Source organism: Crocodylus siamensis, chromosome 8 (genome assembly GCF_052110815.1).
Source record: "Crocodylus siamensis isolate JL-2025a chromosome 8, ASM5211081v1, whole genome shotgun sequence".
NCBI classification, from domain to species: Eukaryota; Metazoa; Chordata; order Crocodylia; family Crocodylidae; genus Crocodylus; species Crocodylus siamensis.
The window spans coordinates 68,305,847-68,322,075 of record NC_143402.1 but is presented as its reverse complement, the minus strand read 5'-3'; the positions used below and the strand labels follow the sequence as shown (position 1 = coordinate 68,322,075).

Genomic DNA, 16,229 nt, shown 5'->3' with positions numbered 1-16,229 from the left:
GGGGCTCCAGATGTTTCCAAAGCCTTTGGCAGGCATCCTGTGTGCAGGCCCGAGCCTGGAGGCCCAGGGAGTTCGGATGCCCCCGAGTTTTGCTCGTCCTCAGCCATCAGGCCCTCGGAGCAAGCAAGGGGGGAGACCCCCCCCTTTCCAAAAATGGGGCTTCAAGCTGCTGCACCTCGGTGGGGACTGAACCAGAAGAGCAGGAACTTCGCCTATAAAAGGCTGAAGGATTTAGCCAGGTTAAAATGCGAAAACTTGTGAAAAATACACCTCCCCCCCCCAAAAAAAAAGAATAAAAATTGGGGACACCTAAAGTGTGGCCGCCCCTGGAGGAGGCAGAGAAGAGGCTCCAGGGGGCGTCCGGCAGCAGGGAAACCCGGGGAGCAAGAAGGGGTCGCCCCCCAGGAGCCAGGAGGCCAAGGGGGCTGGTTCCCCAATCGTGGGGGCGGGGCCTCATCGCTATTAATTTGCATAACCCCGCCCAGAGGGGGAGGGGTCTCGGGTTAGCTGCGGGTTCCAGAGCCTCTCGGGCTCCCGGCTGCGATTGGCTCCCCGCGGCGGGCCCCGCCCTCGCTATAAAAGGCGGTGCCTGAGGCGGCGCGCCCGCAGTCGGCGGCGGCGGCGGGGCGGGGTGCGCGTGGCGCGGGGGAGCGGAGCGGAGCCGAGCCCGCGGTCAGCATGAGTGACGGGGCGGGCGGCGAGCGGGCGGCGCCGCGCCTGTGCTGCCTGGAGAAGGGCCCGAGCGGCTACGGCTTCCACCTGCACGGCGAGAAGGGCAAGCCGGGCCAGTTCATCCGCCTGGTGGAGCCGGACTCGCCCGCCGAGCGCGCGGGGCTGCGGGCCGGCGACCGCCTGCTGGAGGTGAACGGCTACAACGTGGAGCAGGACAGCCACCAGCAGGTGGTCGGCCGCATCCGCGCCGCCGCCAGCGCCGTGCGCCTGCTGGTCGTGGACCCCGGCGCGGCCGAGCCGCGAGCCCCTGCCCCGGAGGCGCCGCCGGCGGGGGAGGAGGAGGAGGAGGAGGAGGAGGACGAGAAGGAGAAGGCGGACGAGCCGGAGCCGGAGCAGCGGGTGCGTGCGGGTCTGGGTCGCTTGCTCCCTCCTTCCCTGCTGCCCTCGGGGGACCCGATCTGCCCCTTGCAGGCTCCAAGGCAGAGCTTCCCCCGGCACCCGTGGGACCCACGCGCGTGCAGCCCGCCGGCGCTCAGCGTAGACGTGCGTTTGCTGTCTGGGCACCTGGGGATTTGAGTTCAGAGATTTTAGGGTTGGGAGGGACCTGTTAGATCTTCGCGTCCGACCCCCTGCCCGGGATGAGCCGTTCCCCTGTGCCTGATCCTCGGTTCCTTCAGGCCGGGCCGTGCCCGCAGCGGTATTGTGAAGCCAAGGAAGTGGTCACAAAAGCCTGCCAGGTTCGGGCAGCACGGGGGGTGGGGAAGAGAGGGTGTGAGGAAACGGTTGCCAACGTGGTGATTGTGTGAAGTTCGGTGTCTTTGAAAGTGAAAGGGCATGGGGCTCTGGGTTTTTTTGAAACGGCCCGACCTGCTGGAAGAAAGGAGAGGGTTGCATCGCTTCTTTACTTGCTCTCTGTGCGGGTGGTACTTACAGCCAGGTCTTCTCGATGAAAGGAGAGGGGAGGTGCAGATCAGGAGCGGGGAAGGCGCAGAGGTGCAAGAATCCAGGCCGCACATCTAGACTGGAGGAGCTGGACTGTTCTCAGTGGTGACAGATGTCTTGCAAGGAGCAAGGGTCTCAAGTTGCAACAAGGGAGGTTTAAGTTGGATAGTACAGAAAACTTGCTCACTGGGAGGGTGGTGAAGCCCTGGAACGGGTTACCTGGAGCGGTGCTGGAAGCTCCATCCTTGGAGGTTTTCAAAACCCGAGCAGGCAGAGCCCTGGCTGGGATGATGTAGTTGGGGCTGGTCCAGCAGGGATTGGACTAGATGTGGTCCCCTCCAACCCTCATTTTCTGTGGTCTCCCTTTGGTGTCTTGGATACCTCTGAGCCTAGAAGTCGATTTCTAGGCTACTTGTTCAAATAACAGCAAGTTAGAAACCACCTCTAGAGTTGTTGCATATTTTTAAGCACTAACTTTATAGCTGGCTGGCTCTTTTTGTAGTTGGATGGATGTTTTTATCTTGTGATCATTACTCTGCACATGTGGCTGGTCTAGCTTCATTGCACCATTAACCAGAAAATTGGGTGATGATCCCTTCACACTTGTACCCTGGTCTTACTTTGCACGTGTTACCAGTCTAAATTTATTCCATGTTTAACCAGTTAGTTGCGTAGTATATGTAATATATAGCAGGGGCCTAGGTGGCACGTGAAGAGCCACAGAGTGAGCACAGAAGAAAGCCTGATGATGATTCAGAGCTATTAGTGTTGCTTTTGTACCTGGGAACTCGGTGTAGAACCGGAACTGCGTGGTGCTAGGAGCTGTACAAAGCACTGTCAGGTGTGTGAAGGAAAACAGACACCCCTTCCCTAGCCTCTATTAATAATCTTCAGGGTTAATTGTAGCTCTGGACTTGCTTTCCCCTCTGCTCACTGTCAAGAATGTGGCAGCCTTGCTCTTGCAGCATTGCTGAAATAATGATACATCTCAAAGGAGCCGGTTTCTTATCAAGTTTTCCAAGTGAGTGTATAGAGGGCATGGATGGGGGTTATCTCTTACCCCTAGGGCAGGGTGATATCTTTTCTGTCTGGTGGGGCTAACCTCTTGCTCTCTCTGGTGTATAAAGACAAGCTTAGTTTCTGTGTCCCTTATTCATATGACAAAGGCTTTTTTTTGGCAGAGGGTCCGGGGCAACTAAAACTTGGAGCCTTTTTCAGATTGAGATGGGGTTTATGGGCAAGGGCGTAAGATTCCCTAAATACATTACTGAGGAGCTACTTAGCTGTAACCTCTGGACACGGTGCCTGTCACCTGTAGCCATTTGAAAGAACAAGTGGCTTGGACCAATTTTGGAAGTGGTGTGGGAAAACCGAGTCTGAGCAGTGCTAAGTAGCCCTCTGGCAGTGTAGCATGGACAAAGCTACTCTGCTTCTAGCCTGCGAGGAGGTGTATGTGGTGTCTTTCAGGACAGCGCTGCCGGGCAGGGGAGCATCGCAATTGAGAGGTGTCCTCCTTTATATCCTTTCACATCCCAGTGATGTCTGTCAGAGCTTAAACGCAACCCCCCAAACCTTTGATCATAGTCAGGCAGCTGATGTGTTGTAACCACAGATTATAATGCTAACTGCTATTATCACATATATTTTTTTTTCCCCATTTGCAAAATGTGTCGGATCGAGATTGTAAGCTTAACAAGGCTGGGGTTCTCTGTCTGTGCAATGCCTAAAACAAAGGATCTTTTGTCTTGTAGCTGCCCCCCCACCCCTCCATCAGAAAATTGAGATGCTTTTTGGGGAGAGGAGTTTAGATCCATGTTGTTGCAAGTCTTACCTTACAGTATGAAGACTTGTCACTTCAGGAGTGTTCAGTAATATCCTGTTAGTGGAAATACAAACAGACGTGTTACAGGGATGTGGAAGGGATGAGACTGGAACGGAGCAATACCTGGCCTTTGCACAAAGCATTGGATGCTTTTCCCTCCGTGATGGAATGAATTGATCTTTGCACAAGGGAAGACTCTGTCCATTGCCGTGGTAAAGAAGTAGCTGTATAGTGGTGAAATAGAGGCAGTGCCTCAATGCAATGCAGCTAATTGGGTTCTCTTCCTTGGGGATGGGTTGGAGGAAGGACACAGGGGTCTCAAGTGGTGTGTTTCTTGCTGCTGTAAAAGGCAAAGTACCTTGTGCAGCTGTAGATGAACACTGGGCTTTTATGGGTTTGAGGAGTTTGCCTCAATCGCTGAAATCAGGGAGGTCTTTATTGTATTTTTATGGGCTGAAGAAAAGAGCTGTGAGCACTTAATTCTCAAATGATTAATAGAGGTTGTACTTCAGATAATCTGGCTCCTAAACATGAACAAGTTTAACTATTCTCATGCAACTGTGCTGGCCAGAGGGGTCTCGAAGGAGCTATTCTGTTGGTGCACACTTCTGGAAAGCTCTCGGCACCCTACAAATCATCCCTCACGCTCAGTTAGGGAGTTCTGGACCCGAGGCCCTAAGGAGTGGTCTATAGGGCCCCACCTCTATTGAAAGTTTTCCACTTGCTAATACCAGAGGATGACCTGTGGAAGGGAGAGACCCAGGAAGAGCTGAGTGTACTTGGGGCTAGCCTAGTCCTGCTATACAGCAGGGTGTTGGCTTGCATGGGAGGAGAAGGATCTCAAGGAGATCATGACAGTGGTAGGAGGGGGTGGATGGACTTTGGTGTCTGTGCTGAGCTGACATTCTTGCTCTGTTTTTTTTTTTTTCTGCTGCTGAGCGTTAGTTCTGGTCCTAGTTCACTTTATTGGACTTTAGCCTGGAGCCACAATGTGTGTTCCTCTTCAGACAGGCTGACCCACTAAGTTGTGCAGCAAGCACTTAGGACAAGTTGTGATATAAATATTCCTGCCTTGGGAACAGACCCGTCTTGTTGAGACCATCTCACAACCAGAATATACAGTTTATGCACCAGACTGTGGATTCTTTAGGGGCTCAGGTGGATTTTTGCCTGTGATGGGATTCCTTTTTCCCACTGGGCTGAGGACAAACGTTTTTGTTCCCGCTGCCCTGTTCCTTTTACCTTATTAAAATGATGCCACTTTTGTCTTGCGTTCATCGAAGGGCAAGAGGAAAAAGCCAAAGAACCTGGATTGCCTTGCTTCTGCGCAGGGAGTGGAAATCCGTCAGTGCTTGTCACCAGTCTGTTGCATGTCACGGCCACGGCGTTCTCCTGTCCTGACACCATGCTCACTGCACCAGGGCAGGGTGCCCAGAGCATTCGGGAACCCAGAGTCCTGTTTGCTTTGGGACAAACACAGTGTACACTCTTCAAGGTAGGCATAGCACAGGCTTGAAAGCCGAGGTAGTAAAAGCCACGAGTTGCATTGAATTATGATGGGAAGAAAAAGTAGCTGGACTGCTCGTCTCTGCCAGTAGTTAACTGCCAAACTGATGCCACCGTCCATGCTTTTCTCTGAGGGTCGTCTGACAGATTTTTCTCTCTTGCTTCAAAGACCAGTTCTCTTCCAGGTCATGCAGAGAGATTGCACCAGGAATTTCTTCAGCGGGAGGCAGGGACACTCTTCCTGACATGGGGTGCCTTGCCCTTGTTCTCTACCACACCCTGGAACCAGCCAGGTAGGGAGGGGCAGGCACAGTCCCACGTCCTGATAAATAGTGCTCTGTTGTAGTTGGCTACGTGTTCTGTCTGCAGGTAGAGAAGAGTGTGGAAGTTCTCTCGTTCTGGGTCTTCAGGCATCTCTTGACTGCTGCATCTGGTTTCTTATGATCTTCTTTGGAAAGTACCTCTTTCTCTTATTCCTCAGTTCCCTCGTATTGATTAAATCTAAGGGGTGCAGCTTTCCTGACTAAGGAATCCCATTACATTTTTGTCCACATGCTTCAAAATCCTCCCTGCTGATTGTGGTGCCTCGGACCCCACATCTGGAAGGGGCTGATCCTTCCACCAGGGGCAAACCAGGCTACCGACACCTCCTGGTCCTGGTTTCAGGATGGGGGCATCCACTTCGCTCCTCGGGGGTCTTTTCACTTGAACTGAAAAGAGGCCTGATAACTGTGTCCTGAACTTCCTGCCCATGACTCAGTATACCTTAAAGGCTGAATTGCCAGCAAAGCACTTTGAAGCTCTCAAGTGAAAAGCTTCATAGAGATCAGGTGTTAGCCACAAGGTAGGTGCAATGGAAGGCCCAGATTTGGTGTGGAGAGCTCAGCTAACTGCAGATACACAACCAGCTTTGAAAGGAGAGCACATGTCAGAGGATGGTGTATATACAACCTCAGGGGATACAGCCCAAGGAAGATGGAGGTTATCAGGACAGAAAGTCCATGTGGTTCCAGAGGTGGGTGGAAGAGGCAGACCTGCCACCTGAGAGGTGACCGCAATCAGTGCTGGTAGCAAACTAACCTAGAGAGACCCAAAGGATTCTTGCCCAGACACGAGCTTTTCTTAAACCGGGGTGTGGGGCCAGAAAGATGAGACTTCTCTCCTTGCCCTCTCCAAGCTGTGAATAGTAGCAGCTGTCTTATGGAAATGATAGTCAGCAAGGTGACGGACCAACGAGATTCCTTTAAGACCTTAACAGACAATCCAGTGCCACGACGCAGACTCGGCCTATTCAGCGTGAGCAATAAAACAACTCTTGTTCCTTCTCCAGAAGAGGATGTGGGTGCTTGAGAAACAGGCCAGATGCTACAACTCATTCAGTGCAACTGAGGGTCAGGGTTGGTGGGTGGCAGGAGCCCCCATCTGATGTGAGCTGGGACTGGCACCTGGACTGCTGGGGTCTGTTTGGGGTGGTTCTCCACCCTGCTTGTGTGCCTGCAAAGCTTCCTTCAAGAGCCGCTTGGGAAGGAGTGAAGTGTTAGCACTGCCCTGGCGTCTGGCAGTGAGACAGGCTTTGAGTCAACTTTGCCACAGGGAAAGCCAGGCTGGAGTATGTATTGCACTGTTCGTTCAGTATCGATTGAATTATTAGCTTAGCAAGGTAGGGTAAGACAAAACCACCCCAGCAGTCCCTTCTGTTCAGAGGTCTCCCTTTCCATCACAGCATTAGATGGCATCTAGAGCCGTGTTTTTGAGGGAGCCCAGAGTCCCCCATCAAAAACCATGAGCTGCAGAAATTCTCAGCCGTCCAGTCAAATGCCTCTGGGAGCTGGAGCTCTCTTGAAATTCTGGCTCTTAAAATTCAGAGCTTGCAATGCAAGTGGCCTTGGGTGGCATGTGTGGAAAGGGGCTCCTTTTATAATGGCACACAGGCCTGTCTGTTCTCATCTCCGCTTGCTGGCGGAGACTCAAGAATGGCTCATCTGCCCCCACCCCTCCCTTGGCAATTAAAATTGGAAATAAATGTCTGAGGAGAGGGAGGAAACTCTGGACCCAGGCAGTGGGTGAGAAGAATCCAGCCGCTCTGCTAAAACTCCTCAGCTGATTAACTTCGGGCTCTGGGAGGGATGAGGAGGGAGAAGCGGGGTGGGAATTCTCCGGCTCTTGCTGGGATTGTCGATGGGACTCTACATATTGTTTCCCAGCTGGGAGATTTGCATGTGCCAGAGTCTTATTTGCTTTATTGGGCTGGACTTGCCTTTATTTGCTTAACAAGCTTGAAGCACACTCTGCCAGGAGGGCAGGCGGTCAGACAGACTGGTTGGTGCTCTGTGGGCTTTGTTTGGTGGGGGAAGCGGAGAGCCTTGAACCCACTGAAACAAAATGCAGAGAGGAGGTCTCTGCTTCCGTGTTCCCACTGCCCCCTCAGCAAACACACACTTGTGCTGCTGTCCCGCTCCTGTCACCGTCTCCTGCTATGGCATGACTGCTTGGACTGAAGTAAACATTCCTCTTCGTATTAACTTGGGGCTCAGACGGACATGGGCTGTTCCCAGTAGAAGGTCTCAGGAGCCCTTAAGGTAGCAGAAGCCAGGTGGGTGCAGGGACAGGCCTTGTGAATGGGACTCTTGCAACATAATTCTAGTCCTTGTAGCTCTCCTCTGGGGTGAGGGGGGAGGGAGAGTTGTTGAAAAAAACTTCTGGTTGTGGATTTGATTAAACTTAACATATTTAGTAATAGCCACTTCTGTGGCACTCATTTGTCTAATCATAATCATCACTACAGTGCTGGAAAACCCTAGACATGGATCTCAACTTCATTATGCTCAACACTGGACAAGCACAGGATAGCCTCCCTCAAAGAGCTTGTGATCTCAGTTTAAGACAGGGGCAGGCAGTTATTTTGGGTGAAGGGCTGCTTACCAAGTTTTGGCAAACTGTTGAGGGCCGCATTTCCCTTTCTGACACAAGGAAGCAGGAACAGCCCCATGGTCCCAGGCCAGAAGCCTCTGCTAGGCAGGGGCTTCTGGTTGCGGGGTACAGGCTGGGCAGACCGTGCTGCTGGGTCCTGCCACTAGCTTCCTCTGGGTCCTACTGCCCCTGGCTCCTGTCATCTTTGACAGGCAGCTAGGAGCAAATAAATATAACTTTTAATTTTTTAGGGGCCCCACAGGCCAAATAGAATGGCCTGGTGGGCCAGATCCGGCCCCGGGCCGTATTTTGCCCACCCCAGTATAAGATGAGAGAACAGATGCAGGCAGACTGAAGGGCTGGCATGCAATTCTTTCTCCAAAACAGGGGTGTTAACACTGAGATGGGAGTGGAATGACTGGATGGTCCTGGGTGGATATCGAGGGGACCTCTAACAGGGGGCTACTCCTTAGGAAAGTGACAGAAAGTTTTGGTGCTTGGACATGTACAGGGAGACTGGACAGAAGCCTGGAAGAGGGATGAGATGGATCTCCTGACAGGCAAAATGAACTGAACATTTATAGCCAATCTCCAAAAGACAGCTTTTTGTCTATGTAGCCCACAATGCCTAGATAAGAGTGTAGAGCAGGAAGTGAGGATTATGGCACCCAACTGAGATGCTAGAGAGAAGAGCCAAGTGGAGCTGGACACTCTGGCATGGACTTGAGCGCTGGGAAAAGTACGTGTCCTGAAAGACCTCCTAGCAGTCAGGAACATGTAACCTAACGCAGAATTCATTCCCAGCTAACCTGTGGGAGCTAGAAAGGGAGTCCGGGAGGGGTAAAGGAACAAGGTAGGACATGCAAGATGCCTGGAACAGCTCGTTTGAGCCCAGGGCTGAGAAGCACATCCTACCTGCTTGCTCTTGTACCATGTATGCTAGTTCCCACAAATGAGGTGCTGCCAGTGCCCTGGGCAGTGCTGTGCGCAAGTTCCAGTGGTGGTCTCGGGAGTGCTTATTGGGGCTGATGCATGGTGCCATCCAGCCTCAGCCATGGGATTGAGCATGCTTCTTGCTCGCATCCCTGGACTCAGCAACAAGGTGGTGTAGAGAAGTCTAAAGTAACCGAGGACCCCGAGTCTCACTTGAAGTGACTTAGGAACTCAAGTCCTCCTGAGTGTCTAAGTGATTTAAGCCACTGCTGGCACTGAAATCTGCTCCAAACAGGAGTATGCTTTAAGATGAGCTGCAAGACTCCCAAGCATTTTGGCTCCCTGTGCCAGCGTACCCTGGGGAGAGGGCTGCAGATGATCTACCAGATCCCATCAGTGTGTGATCACCCCCCAAGAGGATTCAGCTCAGCCTGGTATCTCTGTTGTCCCCTCAGTGCCAGCTGGCTTATAAATTCCTGTCCCCTGCTCAGCAGGTCCAAAGATGTCAGTCCCCTTTGGGGATTTTACAGTATCCTATGAAGTGGCTCTTCTATTATGCACATGCAGTGCCCTGAACTTGAACATCTGATCCTGCAACTCCAGTGACTTTATAAAAAGTTCACCTCCCCACCAGCCACGTGTTCATGGGCAAGGTGCAGCAATGCAAACTCACAATGATTGACTTAGCAAAAATACGGTTGTGAGCTCTGAACTCCTGCAGTCCTCCTTTCAGCAAGTCTCAGGGGCCTGCCTTTCTGTTTTCACTCCCAACACCTCTCTAAGTCGCTGGCAGCAGCAGGTGCGAAGCACTGAAACTGAAACTCGAGCCCTTGAGAATCTAACGGACTGGCAGAAGCCGCTTGTTAAACGGCTCCGGGTCCCCAGAGCGGGGACAAGGGCCCAGCTCTTCTGCTTTTGTTGCCTTGGTTCTCCAGGGACCGGACGATTCTTCATATAACGATAACGTTGTTCGGCGGGCCTGCTGCTGAGTCAGCAAAGCAGACGAGCTTTGACACCAGGGTGGGTCTCTTTGGGTGACGAACTGGAGCATGCTGGTCTTGCTCCGATGTCGCGGGGGGGACAGGGGCACATCCCCTCCCTGAGACTGCCTCTGCTGAAGCCTTCGAAGCAGCTAACTGACTCGCAGTGGCAGGCAGCACTCGAGTTTCTGTTCCCGGTGTCGCGCTTCCTGCGACGGCGGCAGCACGTGGGCGGCTCAAGTATGTTTCTTGAAAAACCGCATGCTGCTTTCTGAGCAGCCGCCAGCTGCCAAGGCCTCTGCATCCTGATGCAGCCCGACTTCGCCCCAACTTGTGAGCAGAGAGTGGGCAGGCTTCAGCGGCAGCAAAGATTTCAACAGCAGCCTTGATTCGACCAGTTCGGTTTCCAAGGCTCTTAAATTTAACTCCTTTGTACTGTAAATCAGGGGTGTCGGAGATGTGCCCTGCAAGCCAGATATGCCCGGTGGAGCTATCATCTGGCCTGTGGGTCAGAAATCTGGTGCGAGGAGGAGCGGCTGCTAAATTTCCAGCCCCATTGGCACCACACCACTCATCTTCCCCAGCCGTAAATGATCCTACAGGGTAAAGTAGCAGTGAGTTTCCTGCAAGGCCATAATTTGAGGGGTTGGGCTGAAGGTGAACTGCTGCTTTGGAAGTTGGGAGCTGGGAAAGTTGGTGAAATCTCTACCTGGGCCTTTATTAAACTTGTTCCAGACTCGCAGCCCATGTGGTGGGAGATGGGGAAGAGTAGAAATGCATCTCCCATCAGTTTGACTTCTCAAATCATGTATACAGAGACCCTTTGATCTGGTAGGAGTCAAAGCCAGCCAGCCAGGGGAATCGGAGACCTACCTGCACTCTGGTGTCCTGGCTGCACTGGGGGACAAAACATCTGTCAGAGGCCTAAGGGTGGCCCAGCAGAGAAAAGCCTTTAAGATATTAGCAAAACCTATGCCGTATCCTACCTCTAGCAACTGCACGGCTTGGATTCTGAACAGGCTTGATTGTACAGCTGCCGATTTTTCTGGCATTCAGCGTTTGGGAATTGTTTACGATGGGATTGCATGTCTGTGCATGCTGGGGCTTGACGCGTGGCTCGTAGAAGGATAGGTTTGTTCACTATAAATCATCGGTATGTGTGGTCTGTACCAGCATCGTGGATCCTTCAGGCTAGACGTCCTTCTGCCCTGAGAATGGAGGCAGAGCCTGCCTTGCATGCAGTCGGTTGTATTTCTTGCTGATAGCTGGAAGGAAGTGGGGTGGGGTGAGGGCAGGGAAGACGAGTTGCTTTCCCTTTTGCTGTGCTGCAAGCAGCAATGGCTGCTATCAATGAGAAGGCAGTTTTGAAGCTTTCTCTTCTCTCCTTATCAAACTGCTGCAGGCCCAGGACATGAGCAACACACCCCCTATCAGCCTTCTTGCTGCCCACTGCATTGCGCTGGGCTTTTTCGCTAGGCACCATGAGCTCCCAAGTCCCAAATGAGAAGGAGCGGCCCGAGGTGGGCAGGAAGAGCCAAACGCCTGCTTGGCAGTGCAGACCTTTATTGTATTTTTGAAGGAACTTGTTCAGCTTGTTTATTTCTTGTCAAGGACTGTGTCCCCAAGAGCCTGGCATTGTAAGAGGATTAGTGTAAAAGCCAGGGCAAGGCGAAGGGTATTGTGGGCTGAGTTGGGGGACCGGATGGGGGGTCAGAAGGTGTTTCCCGGTATGCAGGGGAGGGCACGCACAGAGGAAGGGTGGACCCGTGCACAGAATAGAGCAGTAATTCAGAAAAATGGGGCGGAGGTGGGGAAATCCACCTTTTAACTCTTAACCTCGTTGTAGGGAGGGCCTAGTATTGAAGACTGTACAGCGCCCGGTACAGCGTCTCAGCCTTTTTGGACTGGAGGCACCCTGTCATTGGACTGGAGGCCCCTTTGTTACTTTGGGCAATTGAGTGGCACCCACTTGCAAAAATGAATGTGTGTATTGCAGTGCAGAGGGGCTGGGAAGTCAGGGGGAGGACAGGTCTGAGCCTGCTTTTATCTGTTTAGCTTCCCTGCTTAAGGTAAGATTTTCATCCCCTGGTTGAGAATCACTGGTCTAGCGTGACCAGGGGCACTGATCTTACAGAGACCTCTAGACTTCACTGTAAATGGCAGCTTGAGACCTTGAGTAAGGAACTGTCCAAAGCAGAGGCAGCCTTGGCTCCCCAGACATCTGCATTATGGCACTCCGCATTTATCAAGTGCAACCCGGCATTTCTAACAGCACCTTGCACCTTCTGTACCCTGGGACAGGGTAATCGAAGGCCAGTGGGATGCATTTTTGCAATGCAAAAGTTACTAGAAAATGCACACAACTTGACTGGAATGAGGAAGGGATTCGTGTGCGTCGAGGCTTATTCTACATTTGTTGCTTTAATTGAATTAAATTAGGGGTCTAGGGACTGTTTGCTTTTGAGCATCCCGAGTGACAATTCTTGGGATCACAAAGGTGGATTGAAAGCCCTGTTTAAAACAGAGCTTTAGTTAATGAACAGTTTCTATGCACAGCAGGGGCAACTTCTTTATCAAGCCTGTTAATGGAAAGTCAAGAGGTATCAGTAATTAAAGGAAAAGGAAATTGGTCTTGGTAGCAGCTGAAGGTACTGCAAAGAAACGTAGACCTCTCTTTGATGGAAACCTCATCTAGGATGTCAGGAATTGGTCCAGATGAGACCAATGGGCTACTTGACAGGAGCCTGTACCAAGTACTGCAAAGGATGGCTATTCCACATGACTCGCTTATTCCTTGGTACTGTGCATTTTGGTGTACTGTGAGGCTGGGAAGTGCATTCATTTGCTGATGGGGACCCGAAGTGCAGAGAATAAGCGACTTGCTCAGGATCAGGCAGGAAATCTGCCAGATCATGGACTTGAACCCATTCTAAAGTCATAGGGCACCCATACATGTGACAGACCTCTGCTCTGATGTATGCTAATTAGCACACTAATAGTATGCGGCAGAGCTGACTCAGTTAAGTCTGCTGGAGCGTGCTAATTAACACACTCCAGCACCCTCCATGTTACGTGTATTCAGCATCCCTGTGTTTCAAAATAGCGTCAGCGGTGCTTTAACTAACTAAAGCTAATTGAATGAGCTTTAAAGCGCCCTGCCCCCATTTTGAAGTGTGGGACATTGAATACACATGACGTTGCAGACACTTTAATTAGAGCAGCTCTGCAAGCCACTCTGATTACAGCGCCCTCCACCCCAGAGCATGTGTATAATGACTGGCCCATCTTTCTCCTCAAAGGAAGGTGCTGACCCTTGTCGTGGAGAGGTGTGGAACAAGCTGCCTATGGTTTGTGCCCTGCATTGGGAGCGCTGTAACATGATTTAACTTGTGTAAATGGGAATATTGTCAATCATCCGGTCTGTCAAACCCTGCTCAGCTTCTACAGCAGTGAGTCCCAGGGGGGAGTTGTGGGTGCCCGGAGTCGTGACGCTGTGCAGCTCGGGCAGGATATATGGGGGACAGACTAGAATATGGCAATTTTGGATCCCGGCTACAGTAGGGTGCCCATTTGCTGTGCAGTTTAAGACCTCTTCTTGCCATATATCGGGATATAAACCTGAGCCTGTTATGGGTTGGTATCAATTTAAAAGCCTTTTTAGATTTCCTGTCGCCTGCATCCATTGGAAGTCAGTGGGTCAGGCTGAAGCCTGATCGATCTCTTGGAGGAGGTCCTTGTCACCCTTTGAGACAGCTGCGGTACGGTGTTAGTCCTCCTGTTTATACAGCACCAGGCAAATCATTGGTCCTGATCCAGGGCTGAGGCTCTTAACACAGTATGCAATATGAGTCATAAAGAGCACCGCTTGGGTGTTCGTTACAGTGTCGGCTACTGTGAGCTGAGCGTGGAGCTCTGTCTGGCCTGTACCAGGAGCCAAGCACCTTTCATTTTGAAGGAGAAGAGCCAGAAACCCCTATGTCTGAGCATAGCACAGGGCAGCTGCTTCGAATGAAAAGGCCCAAGACCAAGGAGTGTGGAAAGCTAAAAACTCCAGCCTAACTTCTCACCTAGAGCTGCCTCATCTGGGTTTGGGTGTTTCCACGGCTCTGTCAGCTGGGGCTTGCCGGCCTGCAGCAGCACTCGGGTATGCTCCACGTGAATCTGGAGGCAGCATGCCCAGAAAGCTGGTCTCCAGGTGGACCTCAGCATTGTCTAATGGTCACCCTGCCCCAGGGCTGCTTAGATTTAGGGCTCGTTTGTGGTCCCCCCCACCTGCCTAGCATCATGGGTTCCTAGCTTACCCCAATGTGCCACCTCCAAGGCTGTGCAGGGGACTCCCCCGGCAAGAAGGACATGGTGGCAGGCTGTCCTTATGTCTCCAGCACCTGCAGACCAGGGGAGAGAAAGCTGGGTTTTCTCAGAGCGGTCAGCTTGCAGAGGCCGAGCGGTCCAGGTGGTGTTTTGGCCTTTAAGTAAGGGCGGAGGTTGGTTTAGTGCCTGTGCGTGGGAGAGAGGGAGGGAAGAAGCGGGGGGTGTCCCACTGTCTCGCCTCTGAAATCCCCAATTCTCTTTATTCTGAAGCTGAATGACAGGGGTTGAGAGGAGCATTGGACAAGTTCTTCCTCAAAGGGAGCAAGATGCTGGGGAGGGACTGGGGCGAGCTTGGCACCCATGAATGGGTCCCATGGTCCAGGGACCAGGCCGGGTTGGGCTGGGGGATGAATGAATTTCCTGGCCGGAAGGGAGCTGGAATGAACTTTGCAGCTGGTAACAGATTCTCAAATGCTTCTCGCTTTGTAAATTTGTCCCCTTCAGAGGGACCGTTGAGCCCTGTCCCCTGCTGGGCTGGCCTCTTGTGAGGCCTGAGTTAATGAGGAAGCCTGCCTTTCAGGGGATGAGGCTTAATGAACGTAGTCGAGCCTGTTCCTGTGTGAAGTCCTCTCTCTCCCCCGCACCTCCCAGCCCTAAGCCGGAGCTCTGGCTCCAGGGCTCTCCCGTTGAAAGGAATAGCCCGGCCTCCAAGCTTTGTTTGAAGTTATTCCTGTGCAGTAACTTGCCAGCAGAAGTGGAGGGAAGGGGGAGGAGAGAGACGGGAGCCTGCGCGGAGTGGAGCAAACTGTGGCAACAAGCTGGGGCAGGAGAGCTGCTGCATGCAACCTCTTGCTCAGCTCTGGTTCGCTCTTGAGGCGGCTGTGGGTTTTGCTTGCACCTAGTAGACCGAGTCGGTGCTTTGCAGCTCTTCTGTCGCTGTCCCAAGTGTGTCAGCCAGCTGCCCTGGAGAGCTCGGTTTCCACCTCCCGCAGGGGAGCTGAAGGAGATGGGCGTCTTTCCAGCCTTCACCCAGGATCCCCAGATCGGCTGTCAGGGGCAGTCCTTTCTGCTGGGAGCTGTCTGAGGGTTACTTGATTTTTTTTCTGGGTCTCGAGAATAAAAAGAAATCGGCCCCCAGTGCCCTGGCGAGTACTAGGATGTATTTTGGGATTGTGACACCACTCATCCAGGTGATGGTTGATGTAGGGAACACGTCCCTCAATAAGATTGAAACTGCTGAATCCCTATTCGGATAAATGAGCAGCTGAACTAAAGGGATAAAGGACCAAGCCTGTACTAAGGAACTCAAGGCAAGCCAATTACTGCTATCGCTGCTTAAGTAGATGCAAAAGTATGATGGGTATTTAGGTCAAGGCAATTAGTCACACTCTGGTCCAGAAGGTGACAGCAGCTTGGGACGGGGAATGATGCTGAAGTCACTGAGCAAACCTGGGAACCAGCCCGCAGCCTCTGATTGTATCGGCCTGTGCAAGTGGGAGCAGGCTGTGTTATCACTTCGCTATCTAAATAGGGCTTTGCCCAAGGTGTTTCCGCAGACGCTAAGGGCACGCGGATGCCACCTGAGGATGACGCCGACTCCTTCCGTACCTCTAAGGCACGCCCTCTGGTCTCAGGCGTGTGCCTGTGCCTGTATTTCTTCAGAGCTGGGACCCTGCCAGTCGTCACTCCTTTCATCTGAGTCCTGGGCTAGAGCACCAACTTGACTTACTCAGCAGATCCACCTGGGTTCAGCACCTATACATCTTCCCTTTGGGAGCTTGCAGTCGCTGGCAAAGGTAGCACTTGAGTCAGCATCCCTAAGACAAAGGCATTTGTTGGAACCGTAAGGACAGTGCGCTGCACAACAGGAGCAGGATTTTAAAGACAACAGAAATCTACATCAGTGTTTGCATCATCAGTCTAGCCCATCTTACCCCACCAACCTGCTGATTTTCAGAGTCTGCCTTCACCACCGCTCTCCATCCCCTAATCTTGAATCCTAGGTACTTTGTTCTCAAATTCGTGGACTTGCTGAAGGGAGTTGAACCAGAGCATCAAGGCCCATAATACTTGCATTGTCTCTTAGGCGTGTGTTGAGAAGGGTACGTCTAGTTCCCCCTCACTCTTTCACCCGAGGCCTGTTCCTGGTGATT

At 52.2% G+C, this 16,229-nt stretch overlaps 1 protein-coding gene across 2 annotated transcripts in view; it reads left to right on the top strand.

Moving 5' to 3' along the window:
- The first annotated feature begins 594 nt into the window (after nucleotides 1-594).
- NHERF1 (NHERF family PDZ scaffold protein 1) overlaps nucleotides 595-16,229 on the top strand; it is a 30,462-nt gene continuing 14,827 nt past the window's right edge. The window contains exon 1 of one of the 2 annotated variants that reach the window (XM_090060415.1): nucleotides 595-1,071. In XM_090060415.1, the coding sequence (XP_089916541.1) occupies nucleotides 679-1,071 (393 nt within the window). In that variant the 5' untranslated portion in view covers nucleotides 595-678. The remainder of the gene's footprint in view (nucleotides 1,072-16,229) is intronic. The other variant, XM_090060416.1, reaches the window with a different exon arrangement.